Source organism: Blennius ocellaris, assembly GCF_963422515.1.
Source record: "Blennius ocellaris genome assembly, chromosome: 10".
NCBI classification, from domain to species: domain Eukaryota; kingdom Metazoa; phylum Chordata; class Actinopteri; order Blenniiformes; family Blenniidae; genus Blennius; species Blennius ocellaris.
The window spans coordinates 9,050,698-9,073,246 of NC_137659.1; the positions used below are offsets into that span (position 1 = coordinate 9,050,698).

The window sequence follows — 22,549 nt, forward strand, 5'->3', positions numbered from 1 at the left end:
GGGATGACAAAAGGAACTAAAACCAAGTGAGTAATTTCAATGTTTTACTGGTGGTAACCTTGCAATCAGTCACTCCTACATTACTGGAAAAAGTAGTGTCATTTTGGGAAAATAACTCAGGTGATTTTAAGTAAAATTTCTAAATCTTTATTGCATTTTGGGGTTCGTTTATGCGACAGTTGTACTTTCTGCTATTGAAAATGCACGTTTTTATAAAAGTACCAGAGGTTTGTTTGAACATTTAATCAGAGGTGGATATTTACTGTTCAAACTATCCAAATAAACTAGCAAATAATTACATTTGCTAAATTATTTTTTAGATTCCCAGTTTTCTGTTTGTTGTAAAAGCTATTGAAGAACCGGGAAGAAACGATTTGAAGCACCTATGACAAGCAAATAGTGACACGCAGCAATTTTTAAGCATCACATTAGCTTCAAATGCACAACTCCAACTGTCCCGAAAATAGTTTAGACGATATAAACAAGAGCAGAATCTGATGGTGCAAGTGATTTTTGAGCAGACGTTTATTTGAAAATACCACAAACACATTTACAGAGATTCTGAGTCTGACACTTACAACATAGAAATGACTATTAAAAAAACAAAAACAAAAAAAAACTAGGTGTAAACACAGATTAAAGTCAAATATTTCAAATTCTCAGCTTCCCCTCTACAGGTATGATGTCCTTGTCCCACTCCCATGAGAATGCAAGATTTAAATAATTAACATTTTCTCAAGGATTCGGTCATTTCCAGGACATTATACATTCTGCATCCGTTGTCTGAGTGGATTATTAATGAATCTGCAAACATCGTCAGGTTTTATAGGAACTGGGAAGCCTGCCTGCAGCTTTGTGCCGTCATCCGATGTGTGGGTCTGCCCCGTGTTGCTTGGCAGCTCAGCGGGCGACAGCGCTGGCTGGTCTTGGCAGCGGAGCTGAACAGTTGACACACCAAGCGCTGTCTATGTCCATCTGTATTATGTGTCTGTTTCCCCACGTCGGGTTGTTAATTAGTTGCATTCATTAACATAAATAATAAGCATCTCCCAGTCTGTCCCTTTGAAAGTTTGTCCCGTTGTTACTCCTGCCAAAGGTTCTCTGGGTGGTTAATGGTCGGAATCAATTTGCTCGGTTGGTATTGTTGCCTTCCTCTGCAGCAACAAACTTGATCTCGGCGTTGGCAGTCCTGGAAGCCATGCTGCTGTCTCTGACCTTGTGTTTGAACAGGAAGGGGAAGGTTTTCCTGAAGGACTTCTGAAAGCTGGCCCCCATGAACCCGTACACGATGGGGTTGACGGACGAGTTGGCATACGACATGCAGTTGGCCCAGGTCTTGATCTTGTACGTGACGTAGTTCGGCTGGTAATTTGGGGAAAAAGACTGGAAGAGGACAAAGATCTGGATGGGACCCCAGCAGATGGCGAAGAGGAGGACGATCACCACCACCATCCTGGAGACTTTGCTTCGTATGCTGATAGTCCTCTCTGACAGGAGGTTGACCTGAGGGGGATACGACGAAAATTTTGACATTTTCATTACATATACTCAGAGAAAAACTTTAACGTTTGAATTTTTAAGGTGACTGTGGCACTATTTTACTACTCCGGCCCACTCAGGATGTAATTTGTCCCTGAACTGAAATGTGTTTAACATCCCTAAATTAAAGGATGGTCAATTCTAATAATTTGAAATAAGTTTATGTTAAAAAAAGGAAAGAAAAAAAACCTTGACGTCTTGCAGAATCATCAACTCTGATAACTTATAATGACTTTCTGCCTTCAACTCCAGTTATTTGATGCAAGAAGTCATTGTGGTGATCTGCGTTTTGTATAAAACTGCCACTGTGACTTGTTAAATCACCCAGGGAAAATCTGAACACTTTCCAAAAACTTCATTAAACTACACTGAGTGATTGACACTTCCACACAAAAGACCTAAACAAATGCCGATCTGTGCAAAAAGTATGATCCAAAGTAGCCTTGATCCCCCCCCGTGAATTTATTGTATTACCTTCATCTTCTAAACATTTAAGTTACTTTCAAGAAGTTTCTAAAATCCGTTTGCTATCTTCAGTCCACTTTTGGAGCCAAGAACTGAATATTTCACATGATGTTCCCATAAAACTAAAGAACAATGTGTTATTCCTTTGGAGTTCAAGGGAAACGAATGGCTGTGATTGTATTGTTCAGTCACTTTGGGAATGGGGACAAAGACGGGCGCTGCCACAATGAGGAGAGAAAAGTACGTTTCATCTCGGCGTAAAGCAATTACAGCAAAGTGATGAAACAATACGTGCCTTCGCCGTACCTGATAATTGTTGTCCACAGGCTCCACAGTTGGCTGGCCCACCCTCTTCACCATGAGCGTGTAGCAGAAGGAGATAGTGAGCACAGGCAGCAGGTACGCAGCGATGAACTGGTAGAGGATGAAAGCCCTCTCATGCGTCTTGGAGGGAAACCTCTCCATGCAGTACTGCCTCGGGCCGTACCAGTATCCCTCCTCTATCCGCTGGTACATTAAAATGGGAGTGGACAGGATGAAGGAGCCTGCACAGAACATCAGAGAAAAGCGTTGTTTCCCCCATCCTGATTCTATACACTGTTGCAATCAATCATTATCTCATGGGGAAATATACTTTAGAAGAATCGTGACACACCGATCCAAATGCAGATGCTGACGATCATGGCGACCTTGGGGGTGCGGTGGCGCAGGGACTTTAAGGGGTAGACCGTCACGTAGCAGCGGTCTCCGCTCATTGCGGTCAGGGTGATACAGGTGGCTTGTACGGTCACCTGGCAAAGATGGGAAAACAGAGAGGGGATGTACACAAGATGCAACGCGGGTATTACACATACAAACGACATACGCTTTGAGGACTGTTGGGGTCAACGGATGGAACCTGTTAGTGAGTTTCAAAGCTATGAACACTTTTGTTTTTGTGATTAAAATCACACACACATACGCTTAAAAAACAATACACTATAAACATTAACAATGTATGCTATTCCAGTTGAATAACTATAAAACTACCAAGTCCCAGGAGAACGTCGACTCATTTCTGTTACTATCAATCCACATGTCAGTGTGAAGAAGAACTATTTACTACGGCCACGGTGTGCATGAGCAGTGGCACAGGTTCAGAAAAGTTGTGATTTCCCCATATCTGTGGAGACGCAGTTCGCGTTTTCCAAGAGTTGCTCAGTGGCTCCGAGCACCGATGTCATGTAAACAGACACACAAACCGCACAGAAAGTTTTTTTTTTTTTTTTTTTTTTTTACATTTTCACTCCTCTTTCTTGTTGCCTTGAATTTCTTCCATATTTATCTGTGTCTGGCTTTCCAGTGGCTCAGCAATAGTCTCCTGTTATCTCCAGGATCTTGTGATTTGGGTGACTTGTTTTGGTGTTTCAGACTGGAGCAACCGACAGCCCCCATTTCCATTGTTCAGTGGGTTAAAAAAATACACATTTTAATCTCATTTGTGATGTCATACCTCTGTCAATACAGACTAAAATCAAACATTAAATGACATGTTTTCTTGAAGTTAGTACCCATGAATACAAATTTTACCTGGTACCCTGGTAATAAAGAAGACGTTTTTATTAAAGTTGCCCCAAGTCGCCAACAGTTTTCTAAATGAATCGGTTGCTGTGGCATCAAATTTTCCAAATGACAGAGCTTCTGTTTAAAAAAAAACAGAGCAGGATGGATTAATACATACATGAACTGAACTTGTGAAAACAAGAGACATTGTTGTGTCTGGTTCCTTTTTGTTGCTTGTTGGTCCCAAGACTCTAGTTGCCAGATCGACATATGTTGTTATCTGCAATTCAATACAGTCTTCTATGTGACGGCACCATTAACTTTAGTGATAGGGCGTTTTTCAGAATTGATCTAGGCTTTTTTTCTACGTGTTTTGGATCCAAAAAACAACAACTTTAATGAGCCTGCTAACATTTTACATCACTGTCCTCACAGTGTTTTTTTTCACCAATGACACACATGAATATAAACGATGAATCAAATTCTAACCATAGCCACCTTTCAAAACATTTTCAATGAAAGGGCGAGCCCATGAAATAGAAAAACAGTCAAACACAATAGAACAGAGCCTAATATGAGTCAGCTTGGGCAGAAGCACTAATAGCTTCTGGCAGCTTCATCCCGGGGCTGCCCCATCTGCGCCTTTCAACAAAACTGTGTCTGACCCACATGAAAGAGGGGAAAAAAACCTGATCTGCCCAGAAATAGATACACTGAGAAGAATAAAGTGTTGAACTAAGAAACCCTGTAAAATATCTAGGAAAGTGTGGAATGACCAACAAAAATAAGACATGAAGAAAAATGTATGTATATATTCTGCAGGAAAATGTTCTTTATTGTCTGACGTGTCTGATAGTGGACATGGCAAGACCATTTTTATGGTACTTGAGTATGTGGACCACCTATGGATATCTATATATTATTTTCTATTTCATCATAGTTTTCTTTGTACAGTTTATTTAGATTTCTAGTCATGTTTGAAGCCCAAGTATACTTATTAAGTTTGCCTCCTAATTGATTCCCCTTTCTTTGAAATGTTGGTTTGACTTGCAGTTGAACATGAGTATTTGAGTTTTGTGTATGTTTAATTTATAGCCAGAGTATTCTCCAAATAATTCCAGGTTTTGAATTAATTGCAGTCTCTACTTTTAACTGTAGTAACAAAATTTCCTTTGATCAATTTGAAAGTTTGGAGTGGCTCGGGTCAACCTGGAGCCTTTTCTAGTTAAACTGCTGTAAATTTAGACTGCTGGAAGACCTATGATTCACTGAAACGTCTCTCTTCTCTCCTCTACAATTCATATGACACTATTTCATGTTTCACCTTGATGTTTCCCTCCTGTTTGGTTGTAAATACATTGAGAGCAATGTCAGCTAGGTAGGCCAGATTTTTCTTCTTAAATAATTCCACATCATGTCAAAATACCTTTGATAAAGACATTGTACCCCATATTGCTCCCAGTGGTTTCAATTCAATCGTATTTATATGACACCAAATTCAACACAGTCATCTCGAGGAACTGTTACAGAGAAAAACATAATAATTCCACATGAGCAAGCAGAGGAGACGGTGTAATGAAAAAAAAAAACCCTCCCTTTTAATAGGGAGTAACCTGCAGAATCAGACTCATATCTGGAGACTTTCTGCTGTTCTGGTTCGGCGAGAGAAAGAGACAAACGGAAAGAACAGACAGAGAGATAGTGGGGAAGGAATCAAACCCTGGTTGGTGGGGTAGGGTTTGGAGCGCTTTCCATGGCAGGATCCCAATAGTTGTGTGAATGAGCGACTGTGATGAACAATGTATTGGGGATTGTTGAATCAGTAGAAAATGCTATACAAGTGAAATCCATTCACCGGTTTCATTTGGTGGCCAACAAAACAAATTGTCTGCCATCCTAGAAACTGTACTGTTCATTTGCCTGCAGAGAATTATCCCTGAAAGACCATATTGCAAACATCAGTCCTCCTGTGATTTCTCTTCTTTTTTTTTTTTTTTGCCCTGCAACAAACTCAAAATGTCATCTTGGCACAGGAAATTGGGCTGTGATCACACAATGCAGCTCAATCAGTGATCATTCTGTGAAACTTGGATCTCGATGAAATCGAGAGGAAAGAAAGTCGACAACTCATGCACAAGCCATCATGGAGTCTGTTTCCTCAACAAATGTTTCCAGTGTGTAGTTAATCACTGCGCATTAACATGCAATAGTTGGAGCAGCTTTTTGTCCACCACTCACGGCTTCCTCCACCTCTCATGCCAGGTTTATTGCTAATGAGCCTTCCTTGCTTTCACTCCGGAGAGTGTGCGAGACGATAAAGACCGAGGAGTGCAGTGGGAGACGAAGCCGGGAAGCAGAAAGAAGGCTGCATTTGCGATTATTTGTCATTAGCATATGAACATATCATTCAATTTACCTTCTAATAAGGTTCAACAATGCTCGATTAAATTAGAGCCGGGTGCACACGAGGCATAGCAATTAAAACAATTTGAACGTAGATTTCAATACTCAGGCTCTTTTCAGTATATATGCTCTCAAGCGGCAAACACAAACTCATCTATCAAGAGCTTCCTCACTCACTTTAAAACCCCCAAATCAATGGACTCGAGCATCAGAACTTAGTCTCAAACATCAAATTTTAGGTGATCATCTTCACTTATTTCCAGACTATAGTGTTACTAATACGTGCCGACTGAAACGTAGCTAACCAGAAGATTCTAGTTATTCTATATGGTCTGTTTACTGCGCCTGTCCCATCAGGTTAGAGAAAGTCCTACACTTTAATAATTACACATAAAGAACTGTACAAAGAAATGAAAAAACAGCTTAAAGAAGAGGAGTTTGTCAGAGGTAACAAGAAGGAGGCGTTCATGGCTGAGACCGAGTCAAGCCCAAGAGCAGACCAAGACCAAGACCTTGGACGTAATCCCAAGACAAAGACGGCATTTCACATTTCTTTGACTGGATTTGTCAGAAAATATGAAGCAACATCCCATTTTGCAGCTAAAACGGTTGCAATCATTTCATATGATTTATATTTTGCGTCTTTCAAATACAGAGGCTCTATGAAGCTTGATGTGTTTCATGTAGATTTAAATAATTCACATTGCTTTGAAAATTCTATACCCGGCTAAAAATGGAGGACCCAATGTTCTTCATGCATATTTGCATCTTCTTTTTTTTTTTGTCCCTCTTTTGTTGTTGTACCAGCCTTGCTTTCTCACATGCTGTTATAACCCGTCAGCCTATAGAGGATCGGATCGGCACATCAACGCTTCAAAGAATGCGATGAGAGGAACGAGGGTCAGAATGAGTTCAGCAGAGGAAATATGCACCACAATCTCTAAGATATCATGTGCATCAAGAATGCTTCAGGTTTTATTTCTCATATGGAGGTTAACTTTCACTTCACAAATTGTCAGTTTGATGTTAAACAACATGTTTCCATACAAATAATATGTTTTGAAAAGCTTTTACAAGACATATTGTGAGTATTGGTAAAATGAAGGCCTCATTTCTTGTGAAAATGCGTCGCTTTTGCATTTTTGTTTCAGAAAAGTTTCACATGTACACGACAACATTTACACAGAAACACTAGGAATGCTGAAAAAGATGTAGAGTTCACGTATGGCCACTAGCAGATACTATTAGTTGTTTTTGTAATAAAACCTCACACACATATCCACAGAACAATAAACAATAACAACGGAGAGTACACAGACATTCATAGGGACAGATGATGACAGTGGATTGTTATTACAGTTACTCTCAACTATAAAACAAAACTATCAAGTCCAAGGAGAATCTGGACTGGGAGTCATGACACTCTGGAGGCAAACGTTGCTGTTATTGTCCATTTACACATCCATGGGCAGAATAACTATTTACATTGACCGTGGTGTGCATGTGTAGTAGCAGCATGTTTAAATATGACATTGTCAAAGACTCGGAGCAATACTGTGATGTAAATAATCAAAATGTAATGACAGTTTTTTGTTTTCACTTAAAAACTTTCTGTCGTACTTGAAAAGTGTAGCTCATATAGAAGCTGGTGATCTTTTCCCAGATTTTCAAATGACAATCCAATTTTCTCTCAGGTCTTCCAGGTGTGGGTTATTTTTTTTACTACTACAAAACACATTAATCAAAATGATTCCATCAGTAGAAATAGTGTCCGTGAGCCTTCATCGACGTTTCTGGATTTATGTAGTATCTGCAGTAAAGACTGTCTTTGGCAGAGGTCATGATTTTCACCTGTTATTTACTCGCCACCAGCATTAGAGTAGTTTATCTTTGAGTGAGAGTCGACGCATCTGCCAGATTTCTATGAATACCTTGGAGGTGCTGTGGAGGGAATTCTGCAGTCCTGGCAGGATTCGATGAGCAGCAGAGACAATCACTGGCTCTCTATTGAAGTTAATCATCTCTGCTTTCTGAGAACCGTTCACTCTATACATATTTGCAGAAATGAGCTGCCCTCTTCAATCTGTGGAAATATTCTCTCAGTAAATTATTCTCTTCAAATGAAATGCTTTATAATTGTACGACTCAATGCTCATCTGTGGCTCCTCTCCATACTAATGCTGTCACGCAGTTAAGCAAATGTTGACAGCATTTAAGACAAGTTAGTAACACCCTGTTCTGCTCTTGGTTTTTTTTCTTCTTTTCAGGCAAATGTGTTTTTACAACATACCTGTGACATGTTTTGACAGTGTGAAGACGTATGTCGTAAAAACCTACTTTCATGAAAAGAAGAAAAACAAAATACTTATCATCAGACTAAAGGCATAATGAACTGAATTAAACTCTGTTTACTCCTGATGAAAACATCTCAATCACTTTTTAGGGTTTCAGCTTCAAAGCTACAGCCAAAAGAAACTTCTGCTGCTATTTTCTTCACTAATTCATATTTATACAGTCATGCTTCTGTTTACCAGGAGTTGGATCAAATTCATAATAGTGCATGACAAAATTATGTCGTTAAGATGCTAAACTAGCACCATTGGTCAGAATATACATGTAAATTTAAACAAAGTAGCGTGAAGGCTGTTTTAGAAAGCACAGTTACTTCAACTGGAGCAGTGCACAACCACATAAGGCCAAACATTCTAAATGTCACACATCCAACTACACAGAGCAACGACAATGACTAAAATAATACATTTTAGTATATATTTTGAACAGAAACCAAACCGTTCCTGGTTATTAGCTGCTTCAAATCAGAACTCGGTGCTCAGAACTCTACTTTACCTCAGTTACACAAGTTTAAATAACCTGATTTCTATAATGGATTTCTTCGAATGAAAAGGGTATCCTGACGGCCTCAGTCTTAAGAGTATTACGTGTTATTGTGGTTGGGAAGAAAGCTTCTAATATAATGTCCACATACTTTTAAGATTAGTTGTGCTCACAGCCTTAAACTTGATCTTTCTGATCATCAAGAATATAGTCAGAATAATGAAGTTTAGCTGTGGGTCATGTCTTTAAAGAAAACCTTCACATTGGTTCTTTAAATATTGATAGAAGGGCATCCATTATTGAAGTAGCTGTTCTTTATATTCTCTGTTCCTGCTGTGTGAGTGTAGATTCTGTAAGAGTGTGAGGATTTGTTTGTCTCAGGTTAAAGACAAAACAAAACACAAAGCAGCATCTTTGTTAAAGCGCAGGCTGTAAAAGATGAGGACAATTTGATGCGTTCAAAGAGACGGGAAGAAATGAGAGTGATTTGAAAGAGAATAACTCACAGCATGTTGCCAGTTCTTCTTTTTTTTTTTTTATTTAACTGTTCAGTGGATCCAGGAGGATTTGACTCCGGGCTGTGCTACATGCTAAAGACTTTCAAGGCGATGCTACATGATAAACATGATTAAAGTAGGACTGATACACTCATTAATAGTGAGCTGTAGCGTGTGAAGACTCACAGTGAGGTCAGTCCCTCAGACTACAGCCTAAAGTACACATAGGGCAGTACGCAGGCTACCCATTACCCTGTAAAATATAAACACAGTCCTATAATGGAGCCTCTAAGACTGTTGGAGCATCGATGCAGAAGCTATGTGTAGGTGTTTCACGGCATCACATAACCTTCACCTATCATTTGCATATGGAGTATAAATTAGACCTAAAGACATCTAATAAATATAAGTCTGTAAGTAAGTAAGTCTATAAATCTGTAATTTCATTATCTATGACATACAATGGTAAAAGGATATTCATTCATTCATTACAGACGGAAGTCAAACCATTTGAAAATGTTGAAATAACTACTGAAAATGTGTATACATGAAGGGTATCATGAATGTATAATAAGACAAAATGCAGAAACAATGGAATGTACGGATGTGTAAATTAAATCATCACAGGTATGATAACTGCAGCCAATAATGTATTAGGACTGCATTTCTTGAACAATTCTCTGTCTCTGCCTTTTATTTACATTTGAATCCCACTGTCTTCAATTTGAAACTATCGACAATTTCTTCATGCATCACATTCTTTGTCCTGTTGTGAGTTGCTTTCTGTACGGGGGTTCAGTTTCCTGATGGTCTGCAGCTGCGTCTGTATTTTAGCCGGAAATAAGGAGGAGCAATTGGTTTGCAAACTGCCACTTCATCAAGGGGAACAAAGGGTTACTGACAGCTGGAACCACGACGGGGCAAAACAACCAGGTTGCCGAGTTGCTAACTCCCAACACGTTCTCTTCATTCTCACCTCACTCCCTCAAACTCACCCCCTCTCCATCAATAACGCTCTCAGGTGCACTGATGAATGTCAAATATTTTTTTTTATTGTTTTTTTCTGTAATCAATTAATCAATTTCTGCTTGTTAAAGTCATCTAAATGTATGACCATTTCCATATTTACAGACATATTAACAGTATACCGGTATATACACTTTATGTTTGTATGTATGTATGTATGTATGTATGTATGTATGTATGTATGTATGTATGTATGTATGTATGTGTCCACTTCCCTACAGCTATAGTGTATACCATCCCACTCCTACCACACATGCACACAATCAGTGATTCTGTATGAAAAGAAATGGGAAGAACAAAAGCTCATTTAATCCCGCCTCTTCTTCTATATCCTAACGTAAGTATTTAAAATGTTCCCAGTGAAGACAGAAAGTAAGTATCTGTGCTTCCTCCCCATCTAACTTCAAGGATAAACTCGAACACAGTGGTTTGAACTCTTTGCTCGCAGACAGATTAAAACCTAAATTGTCCATAGAGGAGTGTGAAAGGGCACAGAGAAGAAAACGATTGGATAAAGAGATGGACTGACAGATGAATGAAGTACATTCCTCAGTCTGGGTTTCTTCCATTCTCCAATGTCTAGTTTATTGATGCATCTGAATGGGCCAAAATCGCAAGCAATGAAATAGAAACAAGACTAACAATTTCAATTTGTACTCCATTATGTTTATGTTGTGTTTACTACATGTTAGGGTTGTCAAATCTAACATATAATGATATTATATTACAGTGTTATGAAATGACATAAAAGCCTGAAAATCCAAAATGAACATTTTAAGCTCTGGGCCTTATGTTCCGCTTTTTACTGAAACTGTCAGCTCATTTATATCACATCTTAAAACAATAGTTTACAACAATTCACCAGAGAAGATGATTTGAAACATATTCTCTATCCAATTTATGTAATGCATGTAACTTACTTATCTATTACTGTGGTCTTTTGCAATTTAAATAGAATTTCTGCCATGGAAACAGCTTCTGTCCTGATTTCACCTCTTATTTTTAATCATCCCAAACTGAATTTGAGTGTTACTTTAATGTTTTATTCTGGAGTATGTAAATTTCTGTAATTGAATTGCTAAACGAGGCCATGCAAATACATGTGAACTCAGGCTTTACATGAAGAGACGAGTCTCTGTTGAACTTTTCAACTGGCAGTGATGTAACATCTGAAACCTCTGCATAATAGAGAACACAAGCACACTACAACCGCATGAAACTGCAGAGAGAAATCAATTTGCTGATTATGATTTGGAAGAAAACCGTTCATATTACCGATCTGTTTTCTCAATTAAGATGAACAATTGTTAGTTTAACACTGTAGCTGTACTGTATTGGTGTGTCTGTATTATTGGTTTTATATCCCAGATAGGAATATAAATCATTAAGTTTCTCATTTTAAATCTGATATTGACTATTTCTTCCTATTTATGTTAAAGATTGTGTCGTACTTTTGACATTGAAGCACGTGAACATGAGCACTGATGCCGTTAAAAAGGATTTTTGAAGTCATTGGCACCATCCTCTGCCGTGACACGTCACCTGTCGCGGTGTAATCTAACAATAGATTGCTTGAACACGGACAAGATGTCAACACAGTGGGCTCGCCTCACGTGTCCCGTTGTTTGTCTTCTGTTGTTCTTGTTAAACTTTGAAGCACTGCTCAAACTGACGGCCGTTATTTTTCTGAGCGATACATCAAACTGGAACTTCTTCTGTCTCACGATTATTAAAAATATCATTACCTGTCCAATGGGTACACTGAATAATAAATGGTCTAGGGTGTCAGAGTGCCATGACTCCCAGTCCATATTCTCCTGGGACTTAATGGTTTTAAAGTTGAAAGTAATGTAATAACAATCCAACTTCATCATCTGTCCATACGAATGTCCGTGTACTCACCATTAATATTTATAGAATTGTATTCTGCGTGCATTCGTGGGTGGTTTCTTTGAGAAAACAAACAGCAGCAAAAACTTGTGGCTTGACATGCTAACTCCATCGAGTTTCTGCTGTTTCTGTGCAAATAAATATAATTTCCAAAACATTACTTGTAAATGCAAAAAGTGTGTAAAACGAAAACTCGCAAACAATGCCTTTTCACTTTAAACATTGTTGTGTGGAAGAATGAATTACTACGGTCTGCATTGTGCATCAACAGCATTTAAGAAAAGTTGCACTTTTCCCAGGTTTTCCCAGGTTTTCCCCCCATTTTCACATTGATGGCATCAGAGCATTTTTGTAAAGTTCCACTTTGGGAGGCATTTTCAAAAAGTTGTGTTTTCAGTGACTCCGAGCACCCTTGTTAAGTAAACAGACCCCCATAATGCAACAAACATTCTTTGTTTCCACTTAACTTATTTAATAACTTAATTAGGTTAGGAGTTTCCAGCTGGCTGTGCATCAGAACATTTCCTGATATTTAATTGGGCCTTGGCAGTCTGGAGCTAGCAAATGGCTGCAACACATAAAGGAGACAACTAAATTTGCCATACAGTTTAGTCAGGTTCTGTTTTTGTGCTGGAGGATTATATGTTCTTGTTTTGTCTGAGAACGTGTTCGGGTGAAACTTACAATTGGTGACACGCAGCTTATTAACCGGACAGGAGCTGCCGCGACTTACTTCTTAGAGCCCTCGTGACAAGTGCAGCCTATTCAGGTTGCTTGGCTTTGGCTGCGTGTAATTAAAGCCTGAATTTGTGTCTGCTCATCGTCACGCACGGTGTACTTAAGAAAAACAACTTCACTCTGAGTAAGCTCTCCTCCATGATTCACTTGTACAGGGATGAATAATCTATCTATCTATCTATCTATCTATCTATCTATCTATCTATCTATCTATCTATCTATCTATCTATCTATCTATCTATCTATCTATCTATCTATCTATCTATCTATCTATCTATCTATCGCACATTAACTAAATATGTACGTATGTATTCAGAACCAGCTTCATGCAATAATATTGGAAAATACAGTTTTACTCAGCTGAAATAACTTACATCTGACAGAATCTCAGGTGAAGCAAGTTTTTATTTTTTCTTCACCTTGGTTCTTCAATCTTTTATGCTTCCTGGTTTAATGCCTAAGGCGAGGAGATCAAACGGTTCATATCCTGGTGGGTCGGGTTTCCGACTGTGCTGGCTGCTCTGCTCCTGTACCTGCTGGTAGCTGCTTATTTTCCTCAAAACAAGTTGTTGGTAACGGTCTTCCAAGCAGTTCTAACCACCATCCGCAGCACCCCTGCTGTCTGCACAGAGAAACAACCACACACACACTCACATTCTCACCTGGGGGCAATTTTAATGGTCACCAATCGGTCCTATGAAAAATGTGTCATCTGCAAATTATACAATAAATGGTGAGCTGTCTTGTGCGTACCTCCTTTACAGAACACAGTTTTGGGTTCGCCATAAACTTTGGGATTAGGTGTCAGAAAATTCAGTTTCAGGCAGAACTGAAATCCATGGAAAGGTAAGCTGATATAAGAGTGGCTCCACTCCAGAGTGAGTGAAAGGAAAGTGAACTAGTGATGAAACTGCATCTGTTGTGGAGCAGCTCTTCCTGGAACAGAACCTGCCACTCAATCATTTTGTGTCTTTCACTCGTTGGCTCAGGGGTGATGATGTTAGTTACGGAAAATGTCCATATCTTATTAAATGCACCGTCTGTCGACATACAAAAGGTTATCTGGCAGACATCAGACCACAGCAAAGTTCACCTAACTTGACATCAGAGCCAGCTAAGATCACATTCACAGTCTAATATGCATTCAGGCCATTTCAAAGACAGCCCCCCGCTCACCAAAAGCCACAAAGAAATGAGCCGACACCCACCTCAGACACCACTCGCCATGGACTATGCTAGACCTCCAAAGACCCCATTGATTAGTAAAGCCAAAAAAGCTTTTAATGACCTGTCAGAGCGTTTCCCAGCAATCCCACAGAATGAGGTCAAAACCAAGCCAGACCACTTCCTCCTCAGACGCTGTGCAAGCATATAGAGTGGGCGGCTCCACCATTGAAGCCAAATCAGATCGTAATTATCTTTAATTTGCCTTTGGATGATGATGGTAATTTATTTCAGATCATGTAGATCATGATCATTTCCATATATACATGCATATAAACACAATCACATGTACAATTCTGGTATATAAGTATCCACTTCCCCACAGCTGGAGTGTATATAATCCCACTGCAACCACACACGCACGCACGCACGCACACACACACACACACACACACACACACACACACACACACGAATTAGGAAGAACAAACGCTCAGTTAATCCTACCTCTATGTTCTCAATGAGAAGGGAAAGTATCCACGCTTCCTCTCCATCTCAGCCTATTGTTCTTTAAAGGATAAACTCGCATTCACATAGAAATCACCATTTACATGTTTCCAGTAAAAATGCATTTTCGTTACAGGAATCTCCGCATTGACACAGGAAAATTTTGAAAATGATCCATGTCCATTTAGACAGAAATTGCAAAAATACTGTAAACAACGTTGTTAGTATGCTGGGCCACAAGTTGGCACTGTTGTTTATGTAATGAAAACCACAACAAGTGCGCAGAGAACAATACACTATGTAAATTAACAACGGCGAGTACATAGACATTTGTATGGACAGACGATGAAGTGAGATTGTTGTTACGGTGACTCTCAATTATAAAACTACCAAGTCCCAGGAGAATATTGACTGGAAGGAGTGGCAGATTTTGCTATGGGCAAAGTGGGCAACTTCCCAGGGCGCAATACTCAACAGGGGCGCACTCAGATATGGCCTTGTGACTCCACCCACTGTCGGTGTGGGTGCACTTGAGAGATAAAACTTGTCTCTTATGCCAACTGTGAGTAGCATAGGCTTTTATTTTGTCATTCATTCAAACAGGAACACTTTGAAAGCTGTTTTCTAAAAGTTGTGTCTTTAAGTGGCTCCAAAGCACCATTGTCGTAGCAACAGATGCCCAAAGGTTCTCAGTTTTTTTTACTTTCCCTTTTGTGGCAGAGGGGTGAGGCAGCGCAACCGACATCACATCAGGTGCTTAATTAACTCTCTGCCCATAAAGGAGGAGCCGCCTGGACACAAGGGTGACAGGCGGAGACACACAGACTCACTGGAGCAGAGCCTGAAAGAAGAGCAGTGTGGTGCTTTGTGTTGATGAGGTAATAAAGTATGGTGATTGGAAGAATCGTCTCATCACCTCTTGGAACCAAATGGTGGCAGGCATGACTGCCACACCTCATAAACGCTGCCGAAATTATCCAATTTTCTAAATGTTAATTCAATGGTTATCGTGTAAAGTTGTAAAGCAATTTCACACGTATATTAAAAGACCTACTCAGAAATGACAGATGGACCTATTCTGAGGTAAACAACATGGCTGATGGAGAGCGAGAGACACGTAAGAAGAAAAGAAAAAGTGAAGTAGACCAGCAGTTTGGCCACAGACGTAATATTGCTTGTCGCTAAAACGAGACTAAGTGGACGAGCCTTCAAACTGCGTGCAGCAGCTGTGAACAGCAGGATCGCCTCGTTTAATCGTCATCATAATCAACAGAAACATAGCCACTACCAAGAAGCAAGTATTGTGTTGAGAATTCAGCGGAAAAGATCTGTACTGAAGAGATTTGCTCGCAAGTCAAAGGGAAACACAATATCAGAACTTATTTGCCCTCATGTGTGATTTTAGCAGAGTTCTGGGAATGAAGCAGATTGGGGAGGAAAAACGAGGCAATGCCATTTAAAGGTTTGGGAAACTTAAAATAATACAAAATGCACTCTTTAGTGAAGAGGTAGCCTTTGAACAAAGTCCAGTTAACAGATGAGCTTTCTGAACCAACTGGAGACGTGTGAGGGAAGATTGGCTCAATCCAAAATAAAGCCTATTACAATAACCCAGCCAAGACCGAGTGAAAGCATAGATTACAGTTCCAAAGAGCTGCTGTGCAATAAAAGGTTTTGTCTTTGAAAAGCTGTTTGAGCTAAAAAAAAATTCTGCTGTCTTTTCTTTAAAATTGGGATTTTCTTTTCAACCTTTTAGGCTTTAATGTCATCAATAAATAACAGAAACGGCCTGATAGAGAAAGTATTTATTTCCTTCAGTGGTACATATTTGCCACCTCTATAACAATGGAAAGAGAAACCATGATTTTTGTCCTGGAGCTACTTGTCTCCATTAAAGTTGTCCTTGGGATAAATGTTGATGTTCCAGAGGCACGCGCAGAAAATCCCAGAAGGTTTATTTCGGATGTTTAATCACTGGGTCCTCTCAGCTCCATTGGTGAGGGGGATTTGGATCGCATGAGCTCTGCCTGATGTTCCAGCCAATCATCCGTGTTTCTGGGTGGACGTCTCTTCAGCGTCTCGTTATTATTCTCCTGTGGTCTCGTGGACATCATTTCTCTTTTTTTTTTTGGGGGGGGGGGGGGGGGGGTCTTTTTGGTTTTTCTAGTTGGGAATAAAAATGAAGTTCTTGCATGGTGTTTGGAGCCTTGAATCCAGGGAAGATCCATCTGCACTCAGAACTATCACATAGGTTTAATTGTGATGTGTGTCACTGGTCAAACTGATAAACCGCTTTGCTCGTGGTGGTAATACTGTGTGTATATATGTGTAGGAAAATATAATTTCTTACACAAGTAGCTGTACTTTTACCTCAGTAAAGGATTTGAGAATCCTTGTCTCCTCAGGAAAAACCCACAGAGATTTGAAGACATTTCTTTTGATTTCGAACTGAAGAAAGATATTTTGTTTTGCCTCTTCCTATCGCTCATTCTTTTAGTGGAGTTTGATCTGCGAGAGAAAGATCTTGGGAGTATTTTGTTTGAAAAGGCTTTCGTTGTATTTCTCAAGACTCAGAGTGTGACGCCAACAATGGATGAGTTAAGCTTTTTGGGCTTTTTCTCAATGCAGGCCGTGATCCCTTTTAAGAGATTATAAAAATTGACTTTTCTCTGACGAGAAATGTGCTGCGGAGCTGCAAAAATCCATTAATCAAATAATGACAATGCAAAAGACAGAGCATGGCAAGTATAAAAAAGTTTTTTTTAATTATGAGGCAGGACAGTTGGGATGATTCCTGAGCTGATGAGTGCATTTCTTTCTCTTACCTGCTGCAGAAAGGCGACGAACTTGCACATGAAGTTGCCGAAGATCCAGCCGGGGAGGGGGTAGAGGGTGGCGGTGAAGGGGACGCAGCACACCAAGAAGATGATGTCTGTGGCAGCGAGGTTCGCTGCACAGGGAGACAGAGACGTTCAGAACAACGTTTGATGAGATCTGGGCACGAGGTTTAGTAAGATTATATGGCTGCATTGTTTCCCTCAAGTTTATCCCCACCTGTCATTTCTTTATGCTCTTATAAAACTTTGGTTGTTAAAAAAAAAAAAAAAAAAAAAAAACGTAACGCTTAATCTTCACAATCGATGTGTTTCATTAAATCCACGTCAGCGCAGAAATACACCAAATTAGAGAAATTTCATATTGACTGTTACAGTACGTCCTATTTAGATAAAAACAATGTTTCAAGACAAATAACACAAAGCAAAAAGGAGATTTTCAGTTTTATTTTAATAACATTTCTAAATATTAAACATTTAGCATTAAATGTTAGAGTGCTGTGAATAGTCAGACGTCGTACTGGCATTTAGAATTATTGATGTTCAATCATTAAAATTGACATGGTTGTTGGGAAGAATATATTTTCCTTCTTGTTTGGAAGCTGTTACTATTAATATTTGGGACGGTGGTGGCCTAGAGGAGTCTACAGAAAGGTCTCAAGAATGTGAAGAAGGAGAAATACAGATTGTCAGAATGGGTTTCTGCACAGTTGGAGCAGAGGGAGGTTGAATTCAGATGAGGGATGAAGCAGGAACGCTTCGATGGAAAGAGGTTTGTTTAAGAGTGGGAGGGGTTTTATGTAATGTATTTCATAATCTTAATCGCTCAAGATTCTTAATCATTTTGCTTTTCTTTCATTTATTTCTTTGTACAGTATCTGAACGGTCAGGTCTCCTTCTCGTTGATGGAATAATTATGACAGTGGTGATGTAGAAAGTGAGCTAACAAAACCGAAGTCACAAAAATCCATGTTAGTGGGCATTAGTGGAAAACTTGGGGTAATGCATCAACCTCCTGAAAGTGAAGAAGAAAAACCCTCAGTAAGGAATCTTTACAAACCTGAGGTATGTCTTAAGCCGAATGAATGCTCCTATTGTTGTTTTAGAGATGGAGGTAGAGATTTAGTTTGAGCCTTGTTTTTAGAATTTTCTCTCCTCTCCTTGGTTGGTAAACAAATGTCCGTGTTGACGCTTGTTGTGTAAACGTGGCCAACGCAATCTGACTATTTAATGTCAGAAGGCAAAGGCTTTAAATTTTGACTGTAATGATTGTAAACTACACACTGTGTAGTAGCTAAGACCTCAAGCTATCGTTGCACATCCATTCCTCCGGAGTTACTCAACACCTTGTGGCACAGACTCTTATTACAGGACTAAACATTACAGGCCTTTATTACAGGCCTTTGTTGGTCAGCACATGAGAAAAAAAAAGTCTTTAGGATGACGCCATGAATTTTGATTAGTCATATTTGGCCATTCTTCTGGTTACCATGATTTATTTTGCAAGGAAATGTATGACAAATTGTCCTCTCGATAATTGGCAACCTGCTTCAGCACCGAATTATTTTGCTCTGCGATGATAAGCTGTCTGTTTTTAAACCTGTGACAGACGGCAGGAGGTCATGCAGAATACACCCACACAAAGAATCGCTGCCAAATAGGAAATACTCAGAATTCAACTCCAACTTGTCAACCCAGTGTTCTCACACAATTGCAAATAATAAAAATATTACAAAATGACAATCAGATCGTGCATTAAAAAAAACCAACTAAACAAAAGAACAAGCTGCAGTGTTAAACTCTGTAAGACTTATCCTGCTTAACCGCCTTCTCTCGTTTATTCATCACTCACAATTTCCTTTTTGTTCCACCGGCTAATCTAATCGCAGTCTCGCTGTCCAGCCATTTTGTTGAAGGGGGAGGCAGATGGTGCGGGAGCTAATCAGATCGTGCTGAATATTAAACTAACGTCATATTTTCATCACAGAGAAATGAATCCTGTATTAAATCACAGCTCGGTCACGCCTGACGGCTACGTGCGTCCTTCTTGAGGACCTGCATGGATTGTTTTCCTGTTTGATCCATGAACTTAATCTCGGTTGAACATTCTGACAGCCACAGCTCATCAGATGTGCTTTAACTGTCCACACAGATCAACCCTGAATGCTTCAGAAGGAAGGCAGCAGCGGGAGTGATGCGTTCCTTCATTGATAGTGTTTAATTCAAAATATTAGTTGTGGGAAAAAAAACTGATACTGAGTGTCATTAAGGATAACCATCAAGCATACCCAAGCTTTTTTTCAGCATCTCTTCTCGATTACTTGAAGATCTCTGACTCCCATGAGCGCAAACAGAGATGATGAACCTTCCCTTGTAAGCACAAATGAGGCCTACATTAAAACCATGAGCCCTCCGGCAGCGGAATTGCCTGCTTACACAAATTATTAAACGTGAACGGCACGCAGTAATGGTCTGAAAACACCACGCAGCGGTTAATTATTGTGCCTGCGCACCTTCAAAGTAATAAAAATCCTTTTGCGCTTTGCTGCAGCTCAACACACATCCGATTACCTGCGTCACCAAAACAGGAAGTTATGTAATAGATGGATTGTGTAGCGTCCAGTCAGTCCCTCCAATGTATTGTATAATTAAAGCGCTATCAAAGATTGAAGAGAACCTGCTGGAAAACCGTCTTTGCCCACAGTTGAACAGTAAAATTACATTAAAATTCACATTATATATGAACAATTTCATGCTCGGAAAATATCACTTAAATTTGATGAATCTCAAAAGAGCAGTGACACTGTTGCAACGAAATCTTGAGATACAAGTGGAGCAAGGCTGGCGTGATTGTCAAACAGTCTTTAAATCACATCTCTCCAACTCTCTCTCTTGTCAAATGACGCACAGCCGCTCTTTCAGTGACGCTATTGCATCTTTTTTTGGCAGCTGCATTGTTTGGTATGTCTACACAATTTAAATACAGTAAGAAAGCATTTGTAAACATATTGCAGTCTAGTCACATTTGCACAGTGAAATTAAAATAAATGTATAGTGTTATTCAATCCCTAATTAGAAAGGAAATAAAGGGGAATAATATCATCTTGCATGCTTTTGACAATTCTACAGCCATAAAGCCGGGATACAACTATCAGGGATGCACCAATTCCGATGCAAGTATCAGGTCTGATACTGCACGGCGTACTCGTACTGGTAAACGCTCCCTGTTACAACCTGGAGAGTATTACGTGACGTCATTTGGACCAGCTGTGTTACCCCGATGCCCCTCATTGCTTTGATTCCTTAATGGATCCTGGATGATTTTACTCGCTGATTTTGCTACATGCTAAATCCTAAAGACTTTCACACACCGGCGAGGCAACATGCTAAACATGATTAAATCAAAACACTCATAAACGGCAAGTTGGAGCACGTGGTGGCACACGGCTTGCTTGGTCCCTTGATCCACAGTCTACAGTAGACGTAGTGTCGCATGTAGCGTCTATCTGTGATGATATCTTTGTATCTTTTTTCACTTTATAAAAAAAAGAATTAAATAGGATATGGTCCATGGCTGGATTTGTGTAAAAGTATTGTTAACATACTTTTCGATCTGAATACAGGTCGTGTATTGAACGCTAATTAAAGTGTTGTGAACAACCATAAGTGTAGGAAATGTGATGTTTGCTGGTTGACATATACTGTACATATAAGGATGTACCTGCCTGACTTCTGTATTTATCAGAAAAGCAGCTAATTAAGGCACCTCCACTAATGCATTATTAATGCTTATAGATTTAAACAGGTGCTACCAAGAACACCTTCTAATTCGTCAAGAAGTCCAGCATTAACCAAAATGCATAATTTAGCTTTAGACTTCGTCGCATCATTATCAATCTCTTGAGTGCGAATGTTGCTCTGATTTATACAGATTTTTTAAATGTTTGTGCTTTAATCACTGTGAGATTGATTTAGTCTCACTGCACCCTGCACGCAGCCCAGAATTGGATTGTACCACGTTTGCCAGAAACATTATTTTAAACATCCAACTGAGATGTCTGCAACCTGCGGCTCATCAGCCATTCTGTTGTGGCTCCCAGAAGCTTTCACAAAATTACACGTCAATAAGCATTTCATCATATGTTCATTCCAATTACACAACAGAGTCATTTATAAAAAGAACTCTTAACTTAGAAGGCTAAAAGGGTTTTGGAAGAAAAAAAAAGCACAATGACTGAATTTTTTTTTACTGTAACCACAAGAAAAGAGAAAAACTGCTAAAACGTCTTAAAACAAAGGCAAGAAAAAAAGTTTATAAATGGGGAAAATTCTTTTGCAAAATTGCTATTAAAAAAGCCAAAATGGTTCAAAACAGCTAAAATGTGTCTGTGTGTTTGTGTATAGATAGATAGATAGATAGATAGATAGATAGATAGATAGATAGATAGATAGATAGATAGATAGATAGATAGATAGATAGATGGATATGTATGTATAGCCATGGATGCAGTTAAAATTGATTTGATGTTATTTGACAAAAACGCCTCTTTTGGTGAAAAAGGTTGCAGACGCGTGATCAAACTGAAAACAGAAAGAAAGCAGATCCTTAACCATGTTCAACAGAGAAAGTGATGATTCCTTGCTGAACTTCCTCGTGAGTCTTTTGCAGCTGCTATCAGTATGTAATTCAGTATTACAGGATAGATGAGAGAGACATCAACTAATTAAGAGTATATTAAAATTTTAAGTTCAATACTAAAGATTTTAAAGTTCTTGTTTTTTTTGTTTTTTTTAAGGTTTACCAGAACAAACACAAACTTTTACCTATGTAGAAGTTGGTGGCGGTCCTCATCTGCCTGTGCTTGGAGATCACATAAATAACCAGAGAGTTTCCCACCAGTCCGACCAGCATGATGAGGGAGAAGAAGAGGGGCACCAGCCAGGCGTCGGTGAGGAACGGGTGCTGATCTTCCTCCTCGTCCTCCTCCTCGCCCCCGTGTCTCCCCAGAGAGTAGTTCGCCTCGGACCCGTTGAGCCAGCCGCGCTCGGTGGAGTTCCAGGGCTCCTCGGAGGAGTACATGGTGATTAAGGTGTGGAGAGAGAGAAGAG

At 39.5% G+C, this 22,549-nt stretch overlaps 1 protein-coding gene across 1 annotated transcript; it reads right to left on the bottom strand.

Moving 5' to 3' along the window:
- Positions 1 to 1,122: 1,122 nt before the first annotated feature.
- On the bottom strand, positions 1,123 to 22,520 carry kiss1ra (KISS1 receptor a; the record flags this gene model as incomplete). The annotated part of the gene is made up of 5 exons (XM_080503993.1): positions 1,123 to 1,503; positions 2,311 to 2,549; positions 2,660 to 2,795; positions 17,432 to 17,556; positions 22,265 to 22,520. The coding sequence occupies 5 exons, from the start codon at positions 22,518 to 22,520 to the stop codon at positions 1,123 to 1,125; spliced, it is 1,137 nt and encodes a 378-aa protein (XP_080360119.1).
- Positions 22,521 to 22,549: the final 29 nt, after the last annotated feature.